The following is a 20,498-nucleotide window of genomic DNA, read 5'->3' as shown; positions in this document are numbered from 1 at the left end:
ATATAAAATCTATTGTGTTGATGGGAGTTAACAAATAATTGAACCCATCTCATTATTAGAATATCTTTGTAATTGGTTATTTGGTATTTAGATTATTTTACTTTTTATTGGTAGCAATGCTGATGTGAAATATGGGGTTGTCGGCTGCTTCTTGAAGCTATCCTAGGGTGTGACTGTATTTTTTCTAGTCTTACAAGGAACATAATGTTTCATGGTGTGGGTTACTCTAGTCATGTCCTAGTTCTTGTATCATGGGCAACATCTGAGTGGCCTAGTAAGTGGTTCTGAGATTCAGGATACCAATTGCTATGGAATGGGGTGGGCATCTCGGACACATTCTGAGTCATGGCCCTCCTTGTGCTCAGGCGGCTTGTGCTCTAATCCGTTAGAGAAGAGATCCTCACTTGGACTACGTGTAAGTAAGGGTAGCATCCTGTTTCACAGAATTTTCACCGAGCACACTCAGAGTGAAGGTTTTAAGCAAGCCTCGGACCTATGGGTGTAATGGAGTTCCACTCCCTTTTGACACGCAAGGGACACCTTGGAAACAACTTGGCGAACGAAATTGAATACGATGGGGAGCTATCAATATTACTGGGGCTTATGGAAGAAGAAAGCAGAATTGGCTGAGTCGGAAAAGAGAGTGCGTCTGGATGTGTTAGGAGTTAATGATATTCGGGTAAGGGGAGATAACAAGGAAGAGAGAGATTATAAAGTGTACTTGATAGGTGTTAAAAGGGGTGTGGGGTAGGACTGTTCATCATGCACGCAACATAGTTTCTGTTAGGCATGGTAAATGAGTGTATGATAGATTTGGCAGTTGAAGGAATTAGGACGAGAATTGTTTCAGTGTACTCACCACGTGACGGTGCAGATGAGGATGAAGTTAACAAATTTTATGAAGCATTGAGTGGCATTGTAGTCAGGGTTAACACCAAGGATAGGATAGTGCTAATGGGCAATTTCAGTGCGAGAGTTGGAAATCAAACTGAAGGATACAAAAGGGTGATTGGTAAATGTGGGGAAGATATGGAAGCTAATAGAAATGGGAAGTATTTACTGGACTTCTGTGCTGGTATGGGATTAGTAGTTCAGACATTCCATTGTAACGGGTGTTACAGTTGAACTCTTAAAAAGACAAATTTGGAGAATGAAATAACAAGTGACTGTACACAAAATGAGAAATACAGTTGAACTCTTAAAAAGACAAATTTGGAGAATGAAATAACAAGTGACTACACAAAATGAGAAATATCTTTGGAATTTTGTTAAAAGTATTAACCTTCATGACATGCACACCTTCATATACAAGTTGTCCGGCCCCATGGCCAAATGGTTAGCATGTAATGATGGCCACATTTAAATCAATGTTAAACCAAATATTCACACAAGCAAGGGAACAGGAAGGATTGCAACAACTATCGAGGTATTTCAAAATGATCAGTATACCAGGCAAGGTATTCACTGGGATTTTGGAAGGGAGGGTGCGATCAGTGATCGAGAGTAAGTTGGATGTAAACCAGTGTGGTTTCAGACCACAGAGAGGTTGTCACTGTCAGACTTTCAGTATGGACTAGGTAAGTGAAAAATGCTACGAGAGGAATAGACGGTTATATTTATGTTTCATAGATCTAGAAATGAAATGGTGTATGGCTTTTAGTGCCGGGAGTGTCCGAGGATAAGTTCGGCTTGCCAGATGCAGGTCTTTTGATTTGTCGCCTGTAGGCGACCTGCACGTCGTGATGAGGATGAAATGATGATGAAGACGACACATACACCCAGCCCCCATGTCAGCGAAATTAACCAATTATGGTTAAAATTCCCGCCCCACCGGTAATCGAACCCGGGACTCCTGTGACCAAAGGCCAGCATGCTAACCATTTAGCCATGGAGCCGGAATAGATCTAGAAACGTTATATGATAGAGTACCAACGAAAAAGATGTTTGCCATACTGTGGGATTATGAAACTGAGGGTAGATTAAAATCGGTGGAAGGCATTTGTGGTGACGATTGGGCTGCAGTGAGAATTGATGGTAGAATGAGTTCCTCATTCAAGGTACTTACAGGGGTTAGGCAGGCTGTAATCTTTCACCTTTGTTGTTCATAATTTACGTGGATCATCTGCTGAAAGGTATGAAGTGGTAAGGAGGGATTCAGTTGGATGAAGATGTAATAAGCAGTTTGGCCTATGCTGACGACTTGGTCTTAATTGGCAGATTGTACCGAAAGCCTGCAGTTTAATATCTTAGCTCTTGAGAGTAGGTGCAGTGAGTATCAGCCTTTCCAAGTAGGCAAGAAATCCAAGAGAACTGAATGTCAGATTGGGGATAAAAAGCTGGAACAGGTGGATAATTTCATGTATTTAGGATGTATGTTCCCCTAGAATGGTAGTATAGTAAGTGAGACTGAATCAAGGTGCAGCGAAGTTAATGCAGTAAGCTTGCAGTTGTGATCAACAGTATTCTCTAAGAAGGAAGTCAAGTCCGGGACGAAACTATGTTTACATTGGTGTGTTTTCAGACCAACTTTGCTTTACGGTAAAAGCTGGGTGGACTCAGGGTATCTGATTCATAAGCTAGAAGTAACAGACATGAAAGTAGCGAGAATGATTGCTGGTACAACCAGGTGGGAACAATGGCAGGAGGGTACTCGGAATGAGGAGATGAACAATGAAAGAATGAACTCGATGGATTAAGCTGTATGCATAAACCAGCTTCACTGGTGGGGTATGTGGGGTGAATGGAGGAGGATAGGTTACCTTGGAGAATAATGGACGCTGTTATCAAGTGTAAGAGAAGTAGAGGGAGACCAAGACGATGATGGTTAGACTCAGTTTGTAACAATTTAAAGATAAGAGGTATAGAACTAAACGAGGCCACAGAACAAGTTGCAAATAGAAGATTGTGGTGGGAATTAGTAAATTTACAGAGGCTTGCAGACTGAACACTGAGAGGCAGAACTGCCTGTAATGAAGATGTATGTATGTATGTATGTATGTATGTATGTATGTATGTATGTATGTATGTATGTATGTATGTATATATGTGACATGGAACATCGGACTGAACGATTTGGCCGTGCGGTTTGGGGAGCACAGCTGTGAGCTTGTATGTGGGAGATAATGAGTTCAAACCCCACTGTCAGGAGCCCTGAAGATGGTTTTCTGTGGTTTCCCATTTTTCACACCGGGCAAATGCTGGGGCTGTACCTTATTTAAGGCCGTGGCCGTTTCCTTCCCACTCCTAGCCCTTTCGTATCCCGTTGTTGCCGTAAGACCTGTCTGTGTCGGTGCGATGTAAAGCCAGTTGAAAAAAAAAAATGATAAAGGAACATTAGTGACTGAATGGGTGGATAAAATTTAGAAAATAGAACTGAGTGAATTAGAGTAGAAGATCCTGTTATGATTCGGAAGGAGGTCCTGCATTGCAATGTTATTGGACCTTTTTGTTCTCTTATATGGGCTGTACTATATGAGTAAAGAATTTGAATTACATATAAGGCAGTTTACAGATGATGTGAAGGTGATGGTGTAATGGTTCCCTCCACTTCGTATTGGCTTAGCATAGGCTTAACTGTAGCACACCCAAACCTCTCCTCCTTACAGCTCTGAAGTTTAATTCTAAGATCATTCATAATATTTGCTCACTCAAGTACGTTCTGCTCAACTTTTAACACCCTTTTAGTGTCATGAAACTGAGTTAGGTTTCCATGGACAAAATGTACACACAGCTCGGTGTGTGGATCTTCAAACATTTTTTCGCAGAGTCGTTGGTCAGCTCTTCCCAGAGAGGAAAAATTATTTTAGAGCAGGGTACATCTTAAATATTTTATCATTTGCAGGCATAAGAGTTAGCCACATAGCAAAAATATGTCGTAGGATATTAGAATATTCCTGATTCACAAAGCTGGATTTCCTTTAGTTTCTTTGTTGTAACTGTATATGTATGTTCAGTCTTCAGCCCTGAGGCTGGTTGGATCCTCAATAGCTCCGCCATCAGCTGTCATAGATGGCCTAGGTATTACTGAAGAGGCGTACTAGGGAAATGAGGAGTGAGGTGGTTTCCAGTTGCTTTCTTCACTGAGCCAGAAGTTGCAATTAGATATCAGTCCACCAAGCGCACTGAAATGCATGCACCAACCGACCCTATGAGCAACATTTTCACACCATTCATAGCAGGGACTGGCATTAGCATCGCTCATACCTCAGTCACTTTCATATTGTCAAAGCCAAGGATAAGACAGAGACAGATCAATGAAAGTAACAAAATTGCTCTAGCCCATATCAGAAGACATAGTACATTGTAAATATTTGGTCCTGCCAGCAAAGGCATAACTATATATATGAAATGAAAATCTACAGCCTGTTTCCAGTCATTGGACCGGGTCAGGATTGGAATGAATGAAGCCCCCATCTAGCGGCGAGGATAGGAAATGTGCCGGCTGCCGAAGCCTGTCGCACTCCTCTCGGGTGATGATTAATGAATGACAGATGAAATGAAATGTTTTTGGAGAGTGTTGCTGGAATGAAAGATGACAGGGAAAACTGAAGTACCCGGAGAAAAACCTGTCCCACCTCCGCTTTGTCCAGCACAAATCTCACATGGAGTGACCGGGATTTGAACCACGGTATCCAGCGGTGAGAGGCCAGCGCGCTGCCGCCTGAGTCACGGAGGCTCTATAACTATATATATATATGAAAATTACTGAAATTTTTTGACTAATTTAAACTTCTTGTCAGAAGATTGTGTCAAGAAACTGCTGCTGGATATACCCCATCAGTGGAGGAAGACTGCTGAATGGAATGCACAAACTGCAAGATTGAAAATAGGTGGAGAGAAGTATTTATCCATTTTAAGATCGAGAATGTAGCTTATATTGACGTAAAGGAAATTGTCAGTTTCTGCGTCACATTGCCAGGATCCAGTGCCTCTGCAGAATGGATCTTAACCCTGATGACTTCACTGTGAACTGATGAAAGAAATGGGCCTCACTTGGATACAGTGAAATCTCTTCCAGTTATTATTATTATTATTTTTTTTTTTTACTCCATACCTTCTTCTTGCCGTTCCTTCTTCTTGGTGGTTAGTGGGTGGTTGAGGATTGGGACTGCAATAGGCGGCCACTGTCCTATTTACTGGATGAATGGATCTTCTCTAACAGTTCCCAGTTCTTCCGTACAATTTCATGAAGCTGATAGCAAGATGATGATGATAATAATAATAATAATAATAATAATAATAATAATAATAATAATAATAATAATAATAATAATAAATTTGAATAGCAGGACATTTAGTATTCTGAGCAAAACCCTTCAGGACACGGGGACAATCTTACAAAAATATGAAAAACTGAAAGTGTCCTGGGATCCCAGTCATTGCCACTGCTGAAGATTGACCTGCCTACAATAAGTAGTCTAAGTTTATGTTTTTAGTAAAACATCACAGAACGAGTAACATATTCCAAAGTAGCCGGTTCAGTGAAATTAATTCAGTATGGCGTTACTCCCAGAATTCAATTCATAGTACGGATGCCATGTGTTACTCAACTTGCTATACTGCTGACTGGAGGACGATGCTGTGTTGTTCCTTGCGGCTTTCTGAGGTGATCACTTGACAATGCTACCAATTGTTGAGGGTTGAGCAAAGGGAGGGAAAAGGAGTTAGAGTTTGTTTTTTCTTCGGCTGCCTGTTTCAGAAAAGGCTGATTGGTTTGCGATATTTTAATATAAATGTAAGAATATGACTTAGAATGGGTTGGTCACAATAAGCACTTCTACCTCTTCCAAGATAAGATTGATAACGTTCAATTTCCGACTTGTCTTTTTAGTGAAGGAGCTCTCCTGTGGTTTTGCCCCCACTTCACCCTTGTACCTCATTTTTATGTTATTGTTGTGTACTACATCTCCGTTTCTTCTTCTACTACTTTTCCCATACCTTGTGAGGTCGTGGGTGCGGACTGTGTCGCACATGTGGATTTGGCCCTGTTTTAAGGCCGAATGCCCTCACTGTGTGGAGGGATGTAATCATTATTATATGTTAGTGTGGTGTGTTGTCTGAATATGAAAAGGAGAGTGTTAGGACAAACACAAACAGCCAGTCCCCATGCCAGAAGAATTAATCACATGCGATTAAAATCCCCAACCCAGACGGGAATTGAACCTGTGACCCTCTGAATGCTGACCATTCAGCAAAGGAGTCAGTCTGTTGTATACTACATCTGTTCCTATCTGTTTGGCTTTCCTCTACTGTCCTTACCTCCAGTACTTCAAATGAATGACTCTTAGCTGTCATAACCCTACAAAACTGGCCATCGTATCTTACTTGGTGGTAGCTTCATACCTCTAAATTTAAACACCGATTGTAAAGCATTCAGTGATTCTTGCAGAGTGAGACATTGCTTTTCTACTGGGAGGTCATCTTTTTTACTCGTATGTTTGACTTATCCATCTCCTCTATATAAAAATGAATGTTTCTTTGTGTGTCCTTTATAGAATCAAAAACTACTGGACTGATTTTGCTGAAAATTGTACAGTTTGTTCTTATTAGTCCTGAGAGGGTTTAGGAAGTGGTTTGAACGGAATCCGATAGGTAATTCGGCATAGGGGGTGAGAAGGGGTGAAAAAAGAAAATAGGGGAAGGCAAACAAACTGGAAGACAAGTCTGATCAGCAGGTTGCCTGACCAACAGTATGTGGCACTTATGACGTATTCCTTACAGATAATCTTTTTCTTCTTGTATCTTCTTCTTCTATGTATAATGGCATAAGGGGTGAGAAAAGAAAATGTTGAAAGTGACAGAGATTAACGGGTGAATGTGTGTATGTTCCAGCGTAGCTCTCAATCAAACTTGATACACATAATGCAACTTACTATCTGGAAAATTTACTGTAGCGGCGAGAAACCCCTAGCACCCCTAAGGGAAGAGGGTGAAATGTAAACATCTGAAAATGACCAATGTCACTGGGAAATCCATAATCTGGGTTAGCGGAGATGAACTTAGACACTCTCGATGCTGTTTAAGTCAAAGTCAAAGTTCACCTGGCGAGTTGGCCGTGCGGTTAGGAGCGCGCAGCTGTGAGCCCGCATCCGGGAGATAGTGGGTTCGAACCGCACTGTCGGCAGCCCTAAAGATGGTTTTCCGTGGTTTCCCATTTTCACACCAGGAAAATGCTGGGGCTGTATCTTAACTAAGGCCACGGCCGTTTCCTTCCAATTGCTAGGCCTTTCCTGTCCCATCGTCACCATAAGACCAATCTGTGTCGATGCAACGTAAAGCAAATAGCAAATAAGTCAAAATTCATTCCCAGTTGGTATGGGGGTTAGAAGGTGTGAAAAAAGAATGTCCAAAATGACTGAGATTATGGATGTACGTGGATATGTTCCAACATAGCTTTCAACCAAACATCATACACATACGGCTTACTGTTTGGGAAAGAAAACTGTTGGGGAAGATGCCCCTACGGGTGGGGTGGTAAGGGGGTGAAATATTAAAATAATAGAAAACAACCAATATTAGATGTGAAACCAATGTACAGTATGTTAATGAATATATACAGGGTTATTCACCTAACATGTTACACACAAATAACTTCTAAACCATTAAAGATATCAGCATTCTGTTTTCATATTCGTAAATGGTACACAGGGTCTTGTAAAATAACGTGCTACTTAGTCTCATGGGGTGATTAACAACCGAGATATTGATACTAACTCCATATTTTTAAATGGAACGGCACAAATTTATACAGCTGATTTAAAAGTTCATCTGCGTACAAGTTCAAATATGTAAGTATTTTCAAAAACGGACAATTACTTTTTGAGATATAAATAAGAACAGCATGTGCGGTTTTGCATGCCGCATCAGACGGCGTGAAGTCGGGCAAGGACATATTGAGGCGCAAACTGCTTCCTGGCCTTGATTCCAGCCACAGAACAGATACCAGGTGTGTACTCTAAACATAATGTGATGTACCGTAACATACCCTGGGTGTGCAACGTTACTGTATGACTGGCGAACACACAACGGGGAAGGGAGATTAAAGTTGTATTGTTTTGTTTTGACATGTAATAGGCTGCACTCAGTTTAGCGTTTTTTCTGACGGATGGGAATGGGAAGGATTTGGAAGGAAATCGGCCGTGGCCTATCACAAAGGTACCTATCCGGTATTTTCCTGGTGTTGAACATGGGACACCATGAAAATCAATGTCAGGTTGGCCGAGGCAGGACTCGAACCTATGCTCTCCCGAATGCACGCTACTACAGTCGCGCTGGAGCTCTGCGGAGATTAATGCGTGTAAAATAAAACATAAATAATAGTGTTGCTGTCATCTCACCATGATCAGCTCTGAACATTTGCTTTTCTAGAAGGAGCTCTTCCGGTGTTTTGTGTTATGTTTATTTCTCAACTCATAGAGTAGTATGAACTGTACAGTAAAACCAGTGACAATATAGCTTTCATTATGTTCCTTTCAAGACAAAGTACTTATTTTATTCGTTTTAAACACATCAGCCCTTTCTGTCCTGTCATGTGTTCGCCTGTCATACACACTTTGCAAACCCATCACATGTGTATGAGGTGCTTACATGCCTGGTACCCATTCTGTGGCTGAACTCACTCCCAGGAAACTGCTTGCGGCTCAACATGTCCTTGCCCGACTTCACGCTGTCTAATGCGGTATGCAAAACAGCGCATGCTGTTCTTACTTATATCTCAGAAAGTAATTGTCCGATTTTGAAAATACTTACATATTTGAACTTGTACGCAAATGAACTTTTAAATCAGCTGTATACATTTGTGCAATTCTATTTAAAAATATGGAGTTAGTATCAATATCTCGGTGATTATTCACCTTATGAGAGTAAGTAGCACGTTATTTTACAAGACCCTGCGTACCATTTACGAATATGAAAACAGAATGCTGATATTTTTAATGGTTTAGAAGTTATTTGCGTGTAACATGTTAGGTGAATAACCCTGTATATTAATCCTTTGCCCGACTTCACGCCGTCTGATGCGGCATGCAAAACCGCGCATGCTGTTCTTATTTATATCTCAGAAAGTAATTGTCCGTTTTTGAAAATACTTACATATTTGAACTTGTACGCAGATGAACTTTTAAATCAGCTGTATAAATTTGTGCCGTTCCATTTAAAAATATGGAGTTAGTATCAATATCTCGGTTGTTAATCACCCCATGAGACTAAGTAGCACGTTATTTTACAAGACCCTGCGTACCATTTACGTATATGAAAACAGAATGCTGCTGCTGCACCTGCTAGTAACTTACACAATAATGGCGAAAGTGGTTTTAACAATTTACAGAGTAATATTCTTCCTTCCCCCATTTTTGTTGCTCTTTTTTTACTTTTACTTCTCTTTCAGAAATTTTTCAACATGATGGAGAAAGCCTCCTACATTCAGAGGTAGCAAACTTCTCTGCGACAAAGACTGTGGAAGAACAGTTGGTGCTCTTGAAATCTGTGAGTACTATTACAGATTTTTACATAATTAGTGCTTAATTTTTCAACTATTTAAGCTTGTAGCAGATATTTTGTAATATTTACTTATTATGATGAGGTTAAGGTGTAGTTTTACCACAAATTGCTCCAGTTTAGGAACTTAAGTTTTGACGTTATTCAAAGTCATTCTCAACCTACAAAGCTTCTTTCGTCAGTGGACCCTCGCATTAAAGACATTGTTCACTGGTTTCATTATGTTGATGATATAATCTGCTCGTATTAAGGTACCAACCGTCAACTTGAGAATTACTTCATTTACTAAATTCCGATAGGTAGTTTGGCATGGGGGTGAGAAGGGGTGAAAAAAAGAAAATGGGGAAAGCAAACAAACTGCAAGACAAGTCTGATCAGCAGGTTAAACAGTTTCGAATTAAATTTTATTAGTTCAGTTACCACTCTAAAAATACCCACACGTTTAATGTCTACAGGAAACTCACTTCTACATATTTAATAACTCCATATAATTCATGTCACCCCTTCCAATGCAAGATAGCTACTTTCCGTAGCATGATTCATAGACTTCTTTCTGTGCCCCAAAATGTATCAGATTATTGAAGAAATTGCAGTGAATAATGGCTACAGGATGAACCGCATTGACTCAGTAGTAACTTGTTAAAAATGAAGCATACGACATCCTCGAAACCTGCAGGCCTTTGGGCTGAGCAGTGGTTCCTTGATAGGCTGCTGTGCCATGGGGTTTGGTAAACAACTGATAGAGAATCTGCCACTTGGTTGACAGCCTTAATGCAGATTAATGTAGATTGATTGAGAATAAGAACTGAGACTACAGTCAAAAGGTGGGGTAATAATAATAATAATGGCGTATGGCCTCCGCAGAGGCCTGGTGTGGGTTTTCCAAGTTGACGCTGTATAGGCGATCTGTGTGTCACTGTGGATGAGGCCCTACCTAGGATGATTTCTAAGGATGAATGTGGCACAAACACCCAGTCTCCGAGCCATAGGAATGAACTAATGAAAGTCAAAATCCCTGATCCCACCGGGAATTGAACCCAGGACCTCTGTGACGAAAGGCCAGCATGCTAACCATTTAGTCATGGGGTCTGGCTAAGATGGGGTTATATATATAGAATGCTGAATGTGACTGTGGTGCAGTGCAAGGTCTTGATCATCTTTTTCACTGTCAAAGTTTCTTTAATTGGATTTGTGCCTCCGTTGCTTTTGCTCAAAATGTTTTGGACCTTTGCGGCTGGAACATCGCTATATCAGCTGATCATTTACTACAGCCTCTTTAGAATGTTCCTGTAAAGTTTCTGCTGTCCTCCCTGATAAGGTTGTCCATTCTTCACACATGGATACTAGAGGCAGGGGCGTAGCCAGGGGGGGTTACTGGGGGTTAGAACCCCCCCCCATGGAACTTTCACAAAAAGAAAATAAATATAAACTGACAGTTAACAATAAACTAAATAAACATTGCTTAAAATAGATAGATAATAGATAATAGATAATAGAAAATAGATAATGTCTATTAACTGTTGGAATATGCAAAGTCAGTATGGAGGTGTCTGCATGACTGCCACGCCAGCTCTTTGGTCGTAGTGTGTGTGTGTTTCGAAACACCGCCGGCTCAATCAGCTGTCTCGATGCCTCGACACCACAACGTTTCATGTACCGTGTGTTGCGTGAACAGAAGCTCAGTCCTTCCGTACATGTCAGCTACATCGATGCTTTGAAACAGAAAAGATTTTTGAAACGGTCACGGTGGTTTGTTTATCTTCTCGCCTCAATAGAAACACTCCGATTGACATTGTCCTGAAGTTGAACTGACACTCGTTAATAGACGCTTCATATTCCGCACCGCAAGTCAAGTTACTAAAAGAACAATGTACTCCGCATTGTAAGGTATTTGTTGTACATAGAAAAAGGACATTATTGTTCTCAAAGCAGGGTCATACTATGCTCCCATTTGTCAAGTGCAAACGTTTCGAAAATTATGTTTTTAAACTTCAAATTGAACTAGATTTTAAAGCTGGATTAGGCCAAATCTGTTACTGTACGACCAACCAGATGAAGTAGACAGAGAAAAGAAGTATATCTACCTGCCTACAGAGCCATATAACAACAATAAATACGAGCTTGACGACGTAGAAGTGAGGGGTCTCATGATCTGTGCAAGAGGGACAATCCCTAAGAAGACGAGTTTCAACATCAGTACCAAGGACCTCAAAGCGCTCAGGGATTCTCTTCTGACACTCATTCAGACACCACTTATATTCGTCAGACAAAGATCATGGATTTATCATTTACAAAAAAAATCCTTATATTTAACGAAGTTGTTATAGTGTATTCTTTGTCTTTACGCAGCCACCAAGTGGATTTTGAAAATAAAATAAAAATAATACCGATATTCGATTCTTCTTAGATGAATTACTCATTTTATAATCATTCAAATTAGTTCACTTAGTTGTTAACTATCTTACCATGCTTTCGTAACTACATGGTTACATGTACGTAAAACCAAGCGAGTTGGCCGTACAGTTAGCTGTGATCTTGCATTCGGGAGATAGTGGGTTTGAACCCCACTGTCGGCAGCTCTGAAAATGGTTTTCCGTGGTTTCCCATTTTCACACCAGGCAAATACTGAGGCTGTACCTTAATTAAGGCCATGGTTGCTTCCCTGTCCCATCTACGTATCTACCTATCTACGTCGGTGCGACGAAAAGTAAATTGTAAGAACAACATGAAAAAGGAAATTGAAGACAACAGAAAGAAGATTATTCCTATTATCAAAACTATCATTTTGTGTGGCCGCCAAGGTTTACCCCTTAGAGGACATAGAGACGATGGACCCATTATATTGAATGATGAAGAGCCTACTGAAAATGATGGAAATTTTAGTACTTTCCTTCATTTTCGTGCAAGAAATGGGGATGAGGATTTAAAAACTCATTTGCTTACAAGCAGCCGCAATGCTATGTACATTAGCCCACAAACTCAAAACGAGATCACTCACGTATGCAATTACTTTATTGTTGAAAACATCGTGCGCAGAGTGAACAGATCACAGTGTTCCACTATAATGGCCGATGAGACAAGTGATATTTCTGGAATGGAACAAATGTCACGTTGTGTTCGGTATGTCAACCCTGACTCTCAGACACTCAGGGAGGACTTCCTCCAGATTGTACCGATCACTGACGCCTCTGGAAGAGGTTTGGCTGCCAAAATAATTGATGTGCTTAAGAAGATAGGAGTCAACTTAAATTATTTAAGAGGACAAGGATATGATGGAACTAACGCTATGAGTAGGCAGTTTAATGGCGTCCAAGCGATAATAAGGGAGACCTACCCGTTGGCTTTGTACGTGCACTGCAGTTCACATGTTCTCAATCTTGCTATAACCCATGCATGCTCAATCCAAGGAATCAGAAACTGTTTGGGTGCTGTGGGGAATATTTGTTCATTTCTTAGTTTTCCTAAAAGGTTAAATGCATTTAAAGAATCGATAGATGCCACTGTTCCTGAAAGTGACAAAACGAGGCTTAAAGCATTGTGTCTAACAAGATGGGTGGAGCGCCATGACTCAATTGCAGTATTTCTAGAACTGTTTGATGCCGTCGTTGCAGTTCTTGAAAATATAGTACAATGGAATAATAAAGAAGCCTGCACTAATGCTCTACATATACTAAATCAAGTATTTAATGTAAGTGCTCTTCTTAGCAGATTTTTTCAAAGTGAAGAGTTGGACATTACAAAAGCATTTTCATATGCTAATGTTGTGGAGGACAGAATTATCAAGATCAGAGGAAACGCAGAAGAGGAGTTCATAAACATATTTATGCAAGCAAGCAAGAAAGCTTCTCAATTGGACACACAAATTACCATTCCTCGTATAGCAAAGCGCCAAAGGTAATGAAGGTATCGGCCAAAGGAACACAAGGGCCACGAAGGGCGTGAAAATGAAAGACTCCCTAGCCCTCGCAAACCCAATAGCGTTGGGGTCGGAAAAGAACAAGAGTTGACCAAGAGAGGTCGGATAGGATAGATGAAAGTGAGAAGCCTGGCACAAGTAAGTGGAAGCAATGCCAGGACTCAGCTAAGGGCCCCGTGGTCGCCAACCCACGCTCCAAAGTTCAGAGCCCTTGGGGCGTATCCTTATGACAGTCATACATGCGCGTACCAGACACGCACAAGCAGTTTCATTATGTTATATCTTAATTTTGTAACTGTAACCCCCCCCATTGGGCGATCCTGGCTACGCTACTGACTAGAGGAAGGGAACTTACAGTATGACTAGGAACAACAACAGACTGGGATTTTGTACTCACTTTCATATAAAATTTTATTGAAAGATGTTTGTGTATATTTTGTTGTTTTCTCTTCTAGATGGCCAAGAAGTATTTCAGCAATGATGATCACTCTCAGAGACAGCTTCATGAGTACTTCATTAAGTTTCTCATTGAAATATTCGTTCAGACTGAGCTGAAGAGTCCACTGAAATGTGCTGTTGCAAGGTAAGATACAAATCACACTAGTGAACAGGATTAAAATTCTGCATTTATCATCTTTTGCTACATTTGCTTTACTTAGGCTATTTTTATGATGGATTTTCCAGTTCCAGTGGTATTTTAGGTCTACTGCTGACACAGTTTTAGGCTGTTAGAGAACAGACAGCATTTGTAGCCACTCAGCTGGAGGGAGATCACCTCTCCTCCTACAAGAAATTCTTTGCCTGAATATACTGGTCCCATGTACAGTTGCCTACATAGTGCTGCCATAAGTTCTGCTAGTACTTTCCTGCATATAACTGCTAAATAAAACAACGCAAACCCATTATTATACATGTATTCTGACAAAACACAAAAAGTGCTACAGAATGAGCACTTATTTGAAATGATCACAATGTGCAGCAACATAGCGGCGAATCGTCTCCAGTGGAATTTTTTTGACAGCTATGTGATTGATATTTTTAACATCTCAATATTGCGGTGCCGTTTTTGACATGCAATCGCCTCGAGCTTCTGCCTCAGAGAATAATCCAGTGGTTTGAAGTCCTGACTTCCACTAGGCCAGTCACCAGCATTGATGAACTGTGCGACATTGGTTGCCAACCACTGCTATATTGTTTTTGCGCCGTGTGTGCAGCAGGCATATCCTGCTGAAAAATTCACAATTTCCCTTGTAACAACTTCGAATTGATACGTGGTATCACCTTTTCCAACATTTCCTGGCAGACAGCAGCAGAAGTCTTTACTTCACCTTTGCAAAAATGCACCTCTGATGCTCCCCGCCAGGAAACCGCCCACCATACCATGACAGAAGCAGGATTTTGCTAATTCCGGTGTCATGTGTTCTGATAAGATGTCCAAAGAATGATATACGTTTTTTTCCTAATCGTGCACAATACTGGTTAAATTTCCTTATAAACTGTTTTATTTGATGCTATCATTGTCCATTAACTTGATACTGTTTATTTATGCATGTTCTAATTAGTAGTAATAATAATAATAATAATAATAATAATAATAATAATAATAATATATTCTATATGCGACTTCATTTTTATTTTGTTACTGTTGCAGGTTGCTTTCATCTTCCAATGAGCTCTTACACGAAACATCCACTAAGTGCTTGTCCTCTCGACTTCAGCTGCTGATGACAGATCTCAAGAAGACTGAAGCTCACGCTGATAAACATTTTACAGTGAATACTTTGGCTGGCTGTTTTAACAACTTTGACATGGGAGTGAGAGCGTTGATGTTATGTTGTAATGATGCTCTGCATTTCCTGAAAGATTGCCTAGATAGCTACATCTTAGTTCTGGGGTAGGTATACGATGTTCTGGAAGCCTTCTGTTCGTATTTTTTGGTTATATATCATAGATTCTGTAAGTTAAATGTAACTGTTTCAAGTTTCTACTCCATGAAATTAGTCTTCTGTAGTCATGGTTTTGCTTCATCCCTGTGAGTACGAATGGTTAGATGTTATGCCTGGACACTCACGGGAACATGAGTGAAGAAGTCGACCACTTTTGAGATTTGGATTTACTGCTGAATACTCCGTATCAGCTCGACCGAGAAGATTTGGAATGAGGTGGTGTTCCAGAGTTTCGGGAAGGGGGAAAAAGTTCTGAAGACCATTGAAGTTTGTTACTTCGTTCATGTAATGAGGGACCCAGAAACTTACAGCCTACTACAGTTGCAGAACGTGCAGCAATGATTCGGGATATGAAGTCGACAATTGTTCCAGGCTGCCATCAACAAACTTTTGATAAACATTGTGATCCCCAACATTTGATAATGGACGTGGTATAAAGAGGAGAAGAAAATATAATTCAGAACTCAACTGCTTTTTTTTCAATTTGTTTTACATCGTACGGACACAGATAGGTCTTATGGTGTCAGTGGGTTAGGAAAGGTCTAGGAGTGGGAAGGAAGCAGCCATGGCCTTAATTAAGGTACAGCTCCAGCATTTGCTCGGTGTGGAAATAGGAAACCACGGGAAACCATCTTCAGGGCTGCCGGCAGTGGGGTTTGAACCCACTATCTCCCAGATGCATGCGCACAGCTGCACGCCCCTAAAGGCGCGGCCGAAGTTAACAGTAAAATTATGGTCATTATCATGGTCATGGGGTTAACTTCAAACCATCTAAAGTCGACTACTATGTAGACTTTATTATTGCACGTTTACTGTTATCCAACTGTCTATGAGCTGCCACTGCCGACTAACTTAACTTCTTATTACTATCCGACGTGAAACTATGGAGCGTGTTATGATGTCTCTTGCTCTTTAAGAAGTTGCACTTTCAACAGGAAGGACACCATCCCTTCACAACCTTCACAACCCTTTTTACTGAGCGAGTTGGCCGTGCGCTTAGGGGTGCGCAGCTGTGAGCTTGCATTCGGGAAATACTGGGATCAAACCACACTGTCAGCAACCCTGAACATGGTTTTCTATGGTTTCTTACTTTCACATCAGGCAAATGCTGGAGCTGTACCTTAAGTAAGGCCATGGCTGCTTCTTTCCCACTCCTAGCCCTTTCCTATCCCGTCATCACCATAAGACTTATCTGTGTAAGTGCGATATAAAGCAACTTGTAAAAAATCTTCTTTCCATTCCCATGTCTATTTATGGATAAATAAGTATATGAGACAAATTACTTGAAACTGTGACTTACTTTGGCTCACATATTTAATTTAATAAGGCGACATTACGGTACTGTACTTATTTAATAAAAATCACAATATAATCAAGATACTTAGAAAGTAGTACTGTATTAACCCGCATAATTTTTACATTTTTTGACCAAAGTTTTTGTTCTAACATCAAGTTAAGTAAATTACGCGGGTTTTTTCTTGAAGGGATGAAGTTACACTGAAATTTAAAATAAAATTGATGAAATCACCAAGATAGCTCTGATAATACAATTTTGTATGAACACTGAACATTTATTTACAGATTAGATAAACATTAATACAGTAAATTCATTTTTATCAGAACATCGTGTGCTGTTTGTACGTATTTATGGTAGGCTGTCTGTTTTACATCACTGCAATATTATACCGTATACAAAGGAAATATCAACAAGCAAGTTCTCAAATTTATATGACTTGACTTTACTGGCAGGTCTACAGCTTTTTAAAACTTGCTTCAAGAAGGTGACCATGTGAAAAAATTAGCGTGGTTTGCTTTGCACTGTTGTACGCTGCTACGGAATGGCCTACAAATCTGTAATGATGAAGTAAGTGATATTGTAGTACATGCATTAGTGTTGGGAACGTTATGAACACTGTAACAAAATGCAAGTAACATGGCGATGGCAGGTTATGGTGTTCGATTTTGGGTCCACAGCCAGCCACCTCCCTGATAGCATCTATGTAATCACTCGTTTCCATAGACACTAACACGCAGTAGACTTTGACGTAGTAAAAGTAAGCAAATAATGTGGCTTGAAGTTCTTGTGCCAAATCTCCCATGAAAGGCTAAACAATGGCCAGTGCCCGATCGAGTTAGCAGTTTTATTTCAAGTGCTTGTAATGACTAAAAGTAAATGTGCTGGGATGGCACTTGTGAGCTCCTGAATTTTAACATTTTTGCCTCGTTTATGGTTTATTACCAGTATATATGCACAATAAAATAGGGATAAACTATCTTTAATTCAAAATGGCATTGAAGTAGGGGGTTGTCAAATGTAGCATGGCAGGTAACGTGTTAATAGGATTAACTGTTCAGACAGTTTTTTTAAGTTTTTGGTGCCAGAAGTGTCCAAGAACATGTTTGACTCATCAGTTCTATAACTGCTTTTCCTGTTACATATACCACTGTGCGAGAATGTTGTCTGTGGGTGTAGGTGTAATTGTATGGGCTAGGAAGGGGAAGGAAGCAGCTGTGGCCTTGAGGAAGATACCGTCCTGGCATTTGCCTGAAATTGAAATGATAAACCACAGAAAACCATTTAGAGGAAGGCCGACAGGGAATTCGTACCTACCTGTCTCCCAGGTTCAGAGCTAGGAACCATAACTGACCGTGCTGCAATGCACTAAGCTATTCATTCCATGTTCAGGCAGTGTATTCAGTTTCAAGGGTTCTGGACACAAGTTTTCCAACTTGCTATTGGTTGGTTGGTTGGTTGGTTGGTTGGTTGGTTGGTTGGTTGGTTGGTTGGTTGGTTGGTTGGTTGGTTGGTTGGTTGGTTGGTTGGTTGGTTGGTTGGTTGGTTGGTTGGTTGGTTGGTTGGTTGGTTGGTTGGTTGGTTGGTTGGTTGGTTGGTTGGTTGGTTGGTTGGTTGGTTGGTTGGTTGGTTGGTTGGTTGGTTGGTTGGTTGGTTGGTTGGTTGGTTGGTTGGTTGGTTGGTTGGTTGGTTGGTTGGTTGGTTGGTTGGTTGGTTGGTTGGTTGGTTGGTTGGTTGGTTGGTTGGTTGGTTGGTTGGTTGGTTGGTTGGTTGGTTGGTTGGTTGGTTGGTTGGTTGGTTGGTTGGTTGGTTGGTTGGTTGGTTGGTTGGTTGGTTGGTTGGTTGGTTGGTTGGTTGGTTGGTTGGTTGGTTGGTTGGTTGGTTGGTTGGTTGGTTGGTTGGTTGGTTGGTTGGTTGGTTGGTTGGTTGGTTGGTTGGTTGGTTGGTTGGTTGGTTGGTTGGTTGGTTGGTTGGTTGGTTGGTTGGTTGGTTGGTTGGTTGGTTGGTTGGTTGGTTGGTTGGTTGGTTGGTTGGTTGGTTGGTTGGTTGGTTGGTTGGTTGGTTGGTTGGTTGGTTGGTTGGTTGGTTGGTTGGTTGGTTGGTTGGTTGGTTGGTTGGTTGGTTGGTTGGTTGGTTGGTTGGTTGGTTGGTTGGTTGGTTGGTTGGTTGGTTGGTTGGTTGGTTGGTTGGTTGGTTGGTTGGTTGGTTGGTTGGTTGGTTGGTTGGTTGGTTGGTTGGTTGGTTGGTTGGTTGGTTGGTTGGTTGGTTGGTTGGTTGGTTGGTTGGTTGGTTGGTTGGTTGGTTGGTTGGTTGGTTGGTTGGTTGGTTGGTTGGTTGGTTGGTTGGTTGGTTGGTTGGTTGGTTGGTTGGTTGGTTGGTTGGTTGGTTGGTTGGTTGGTTGGTTGGTTGGTTGGTTGGTTGGTTGGTTGGTTGGTTGGTTGGTTGGTTGGTTGGTTGGTTGGTTGGTTGGTTGGTTGGTTGGTTGGTTGGTTGGTTGGTTGGTTGGTTGGTTGGTTGGTTGGTTGGTTGGTTGGTTGGTTGGTTGGTTGGTTGGTTGGTTGGTTGGTTGGTTGGTTGGTTGGTTGGTTGGTTGGTTGGTTGGTTGGTTGGTTGGTTGGTTGGTTGGTTGGTTGGTTGGTTGGTTGGTTGGTTGGTTGGTTGGTTGGTTGGTTGGTTGGTTGGTTGGTTGGTTGGTTGGTTGGTTGGTTGGTTGGTTGGTTGGTTGGTTGGTTGGTTGGTTGGTTGGTTGGTTGGTTGGTTGGTTGGTTGGTTGGTTGGTTGGTTGGTTGGTTGGTTGGTTGGTTGGTTGGTTGGTTGGTTGGTTGGTTGGTTGGTTGGTTGGTTGGTTGGTTGGTTGGTTGGTTGGTTGGTTGGTTGGTTGGTTGGTTGGTTGGTTGGTTGGTTGGTTGGTTGGTTGGTTGGTTGGTTGGTTGGTTGGTTGGTTGGTTGGTTGGTTGGTTGGTTGGTTGGTTGGTTGGTTGGTTGGTTGGTTGGTTGGTTGGTTGGTTGGTTGGTTGGTTGGTTGGTTGGTTGGTTGGTTGGTTGGTTGGTTGGTTGGTTGGTTGGTTGGTTGGTTGGTTGGTTGGTTGGTTGGTTGGTTGGTTGGTTGGTTGGTTGGTTGGTTGGTTGGTTGGTTGGTTGGTTGGTTGGTTGGTTGGTTGGTTGGTTGGTTGGTTGGTTGGTTGGTTGGTTGGTTGGTTGGTTGGTTGGTTGGTTGGTTGGTTGGTTGGTTGGTTGGTTGGTTGGTTGGTTGGTTGGTTGGTTGGTTGGTTGGTTGGTTGGTTGGTTGGTTGGTTGGTTGGTTGGTTGGTTGGTTGGTTGGTTGGTTGGTTGGTTGGTTGGTTGGTTGGTTGGTTGGTTGGTTGGTTGGTTGGTTGGTTGGTTGGTTGGTTGGTTGGTTGGTTGGTTGGTTGGTTGGTTGGTTGGTTGGTTGGTTGGTTGGTTGGTTGGTTGGTTGGTTGGTTGGTTGGTTGGTTGGTTGGTTGGTTGGTTGGTTGGTTGGTTGGTTGGTTGGTTGGTTGGTTGGTTGGTTGGTTGGTTGGTTGGTTGGTTGGTTGGTTGGTTGGTTGGTTGGTTGGTTGGTTGGTTGGTTGGTTGGTTGGTTGGTTGGTTGGTTGGTTGGTTGGTTGGTTGGTTGGTTGGTTGGTTGGTTGGTTGGTTGGTTGGTTGGTTGGTTGGTTGGTTGGTTGGTTGGTTGGTTGGTTGGTTGGTTGGTTGGAGTCTTTCTACAGTATTTGACACCTGGGTGGTTGATGATTTTGGTTATGATAATGAGATAGGCCACCTGGTTGCCATAATCATTAAGGTGTCGAAATGTCCTGGTCTGACACCGTGGTTAGCTGACAAT

At 41.5% G+C, this 20,498-nt stretch overlaps 1 protein-coding gene across 1 annotated transcript in view; it reads left to right on the top strand.

Moving 5' to 3' along the window:
- The window catches only part of THADA (Thyroid adenoma-associated protein homolog), a 139,928-nt gene that overhangs the window by 5,292 nt on the left and 114,138 nt on the right, over positions 1 to 20,498 (top strand). The window contains exons 2-4 of the mRNA XM_067155258.2: positions 9,386 to 9,483; positions 13,867 to 13,994; positions 15,063 to 15,305. Coding sequence (XP_067011359.2) covers positions 9,386 to 9,483; positions 13,867 to 13,994; positions 15,063 to 15,305 — 469 coding nt within the window. The remainder of the gene's footprint in view (positions 1 to 9,385; positions 9,484 to 13,866; positions 13,995 to 15,062; positions 15,306 to 20,498) is intronic.

The sequence above is a fragment of the Anabrus simplex genome, chromosome 11 (genome assembly GCF_040414725.1).
Source record: "Anabrus simplex isolate iqAnaSimp1 chromosome 11, ASM4041472v1, whole genome shotgun sequence".
In the NCBI taxonomy this organism is placed as follows: Eukaryota; Metazoa; Arthropoda; class Insecta; order Orthoptera; family Tettigoniidae; genus Anabrus; species Anabrus simplex.
The sequence above is the reverse complement of the archived record's forward strand: the minus strand, read 5'-3'. Positions and strand labels throughout refer to the sequence as shown.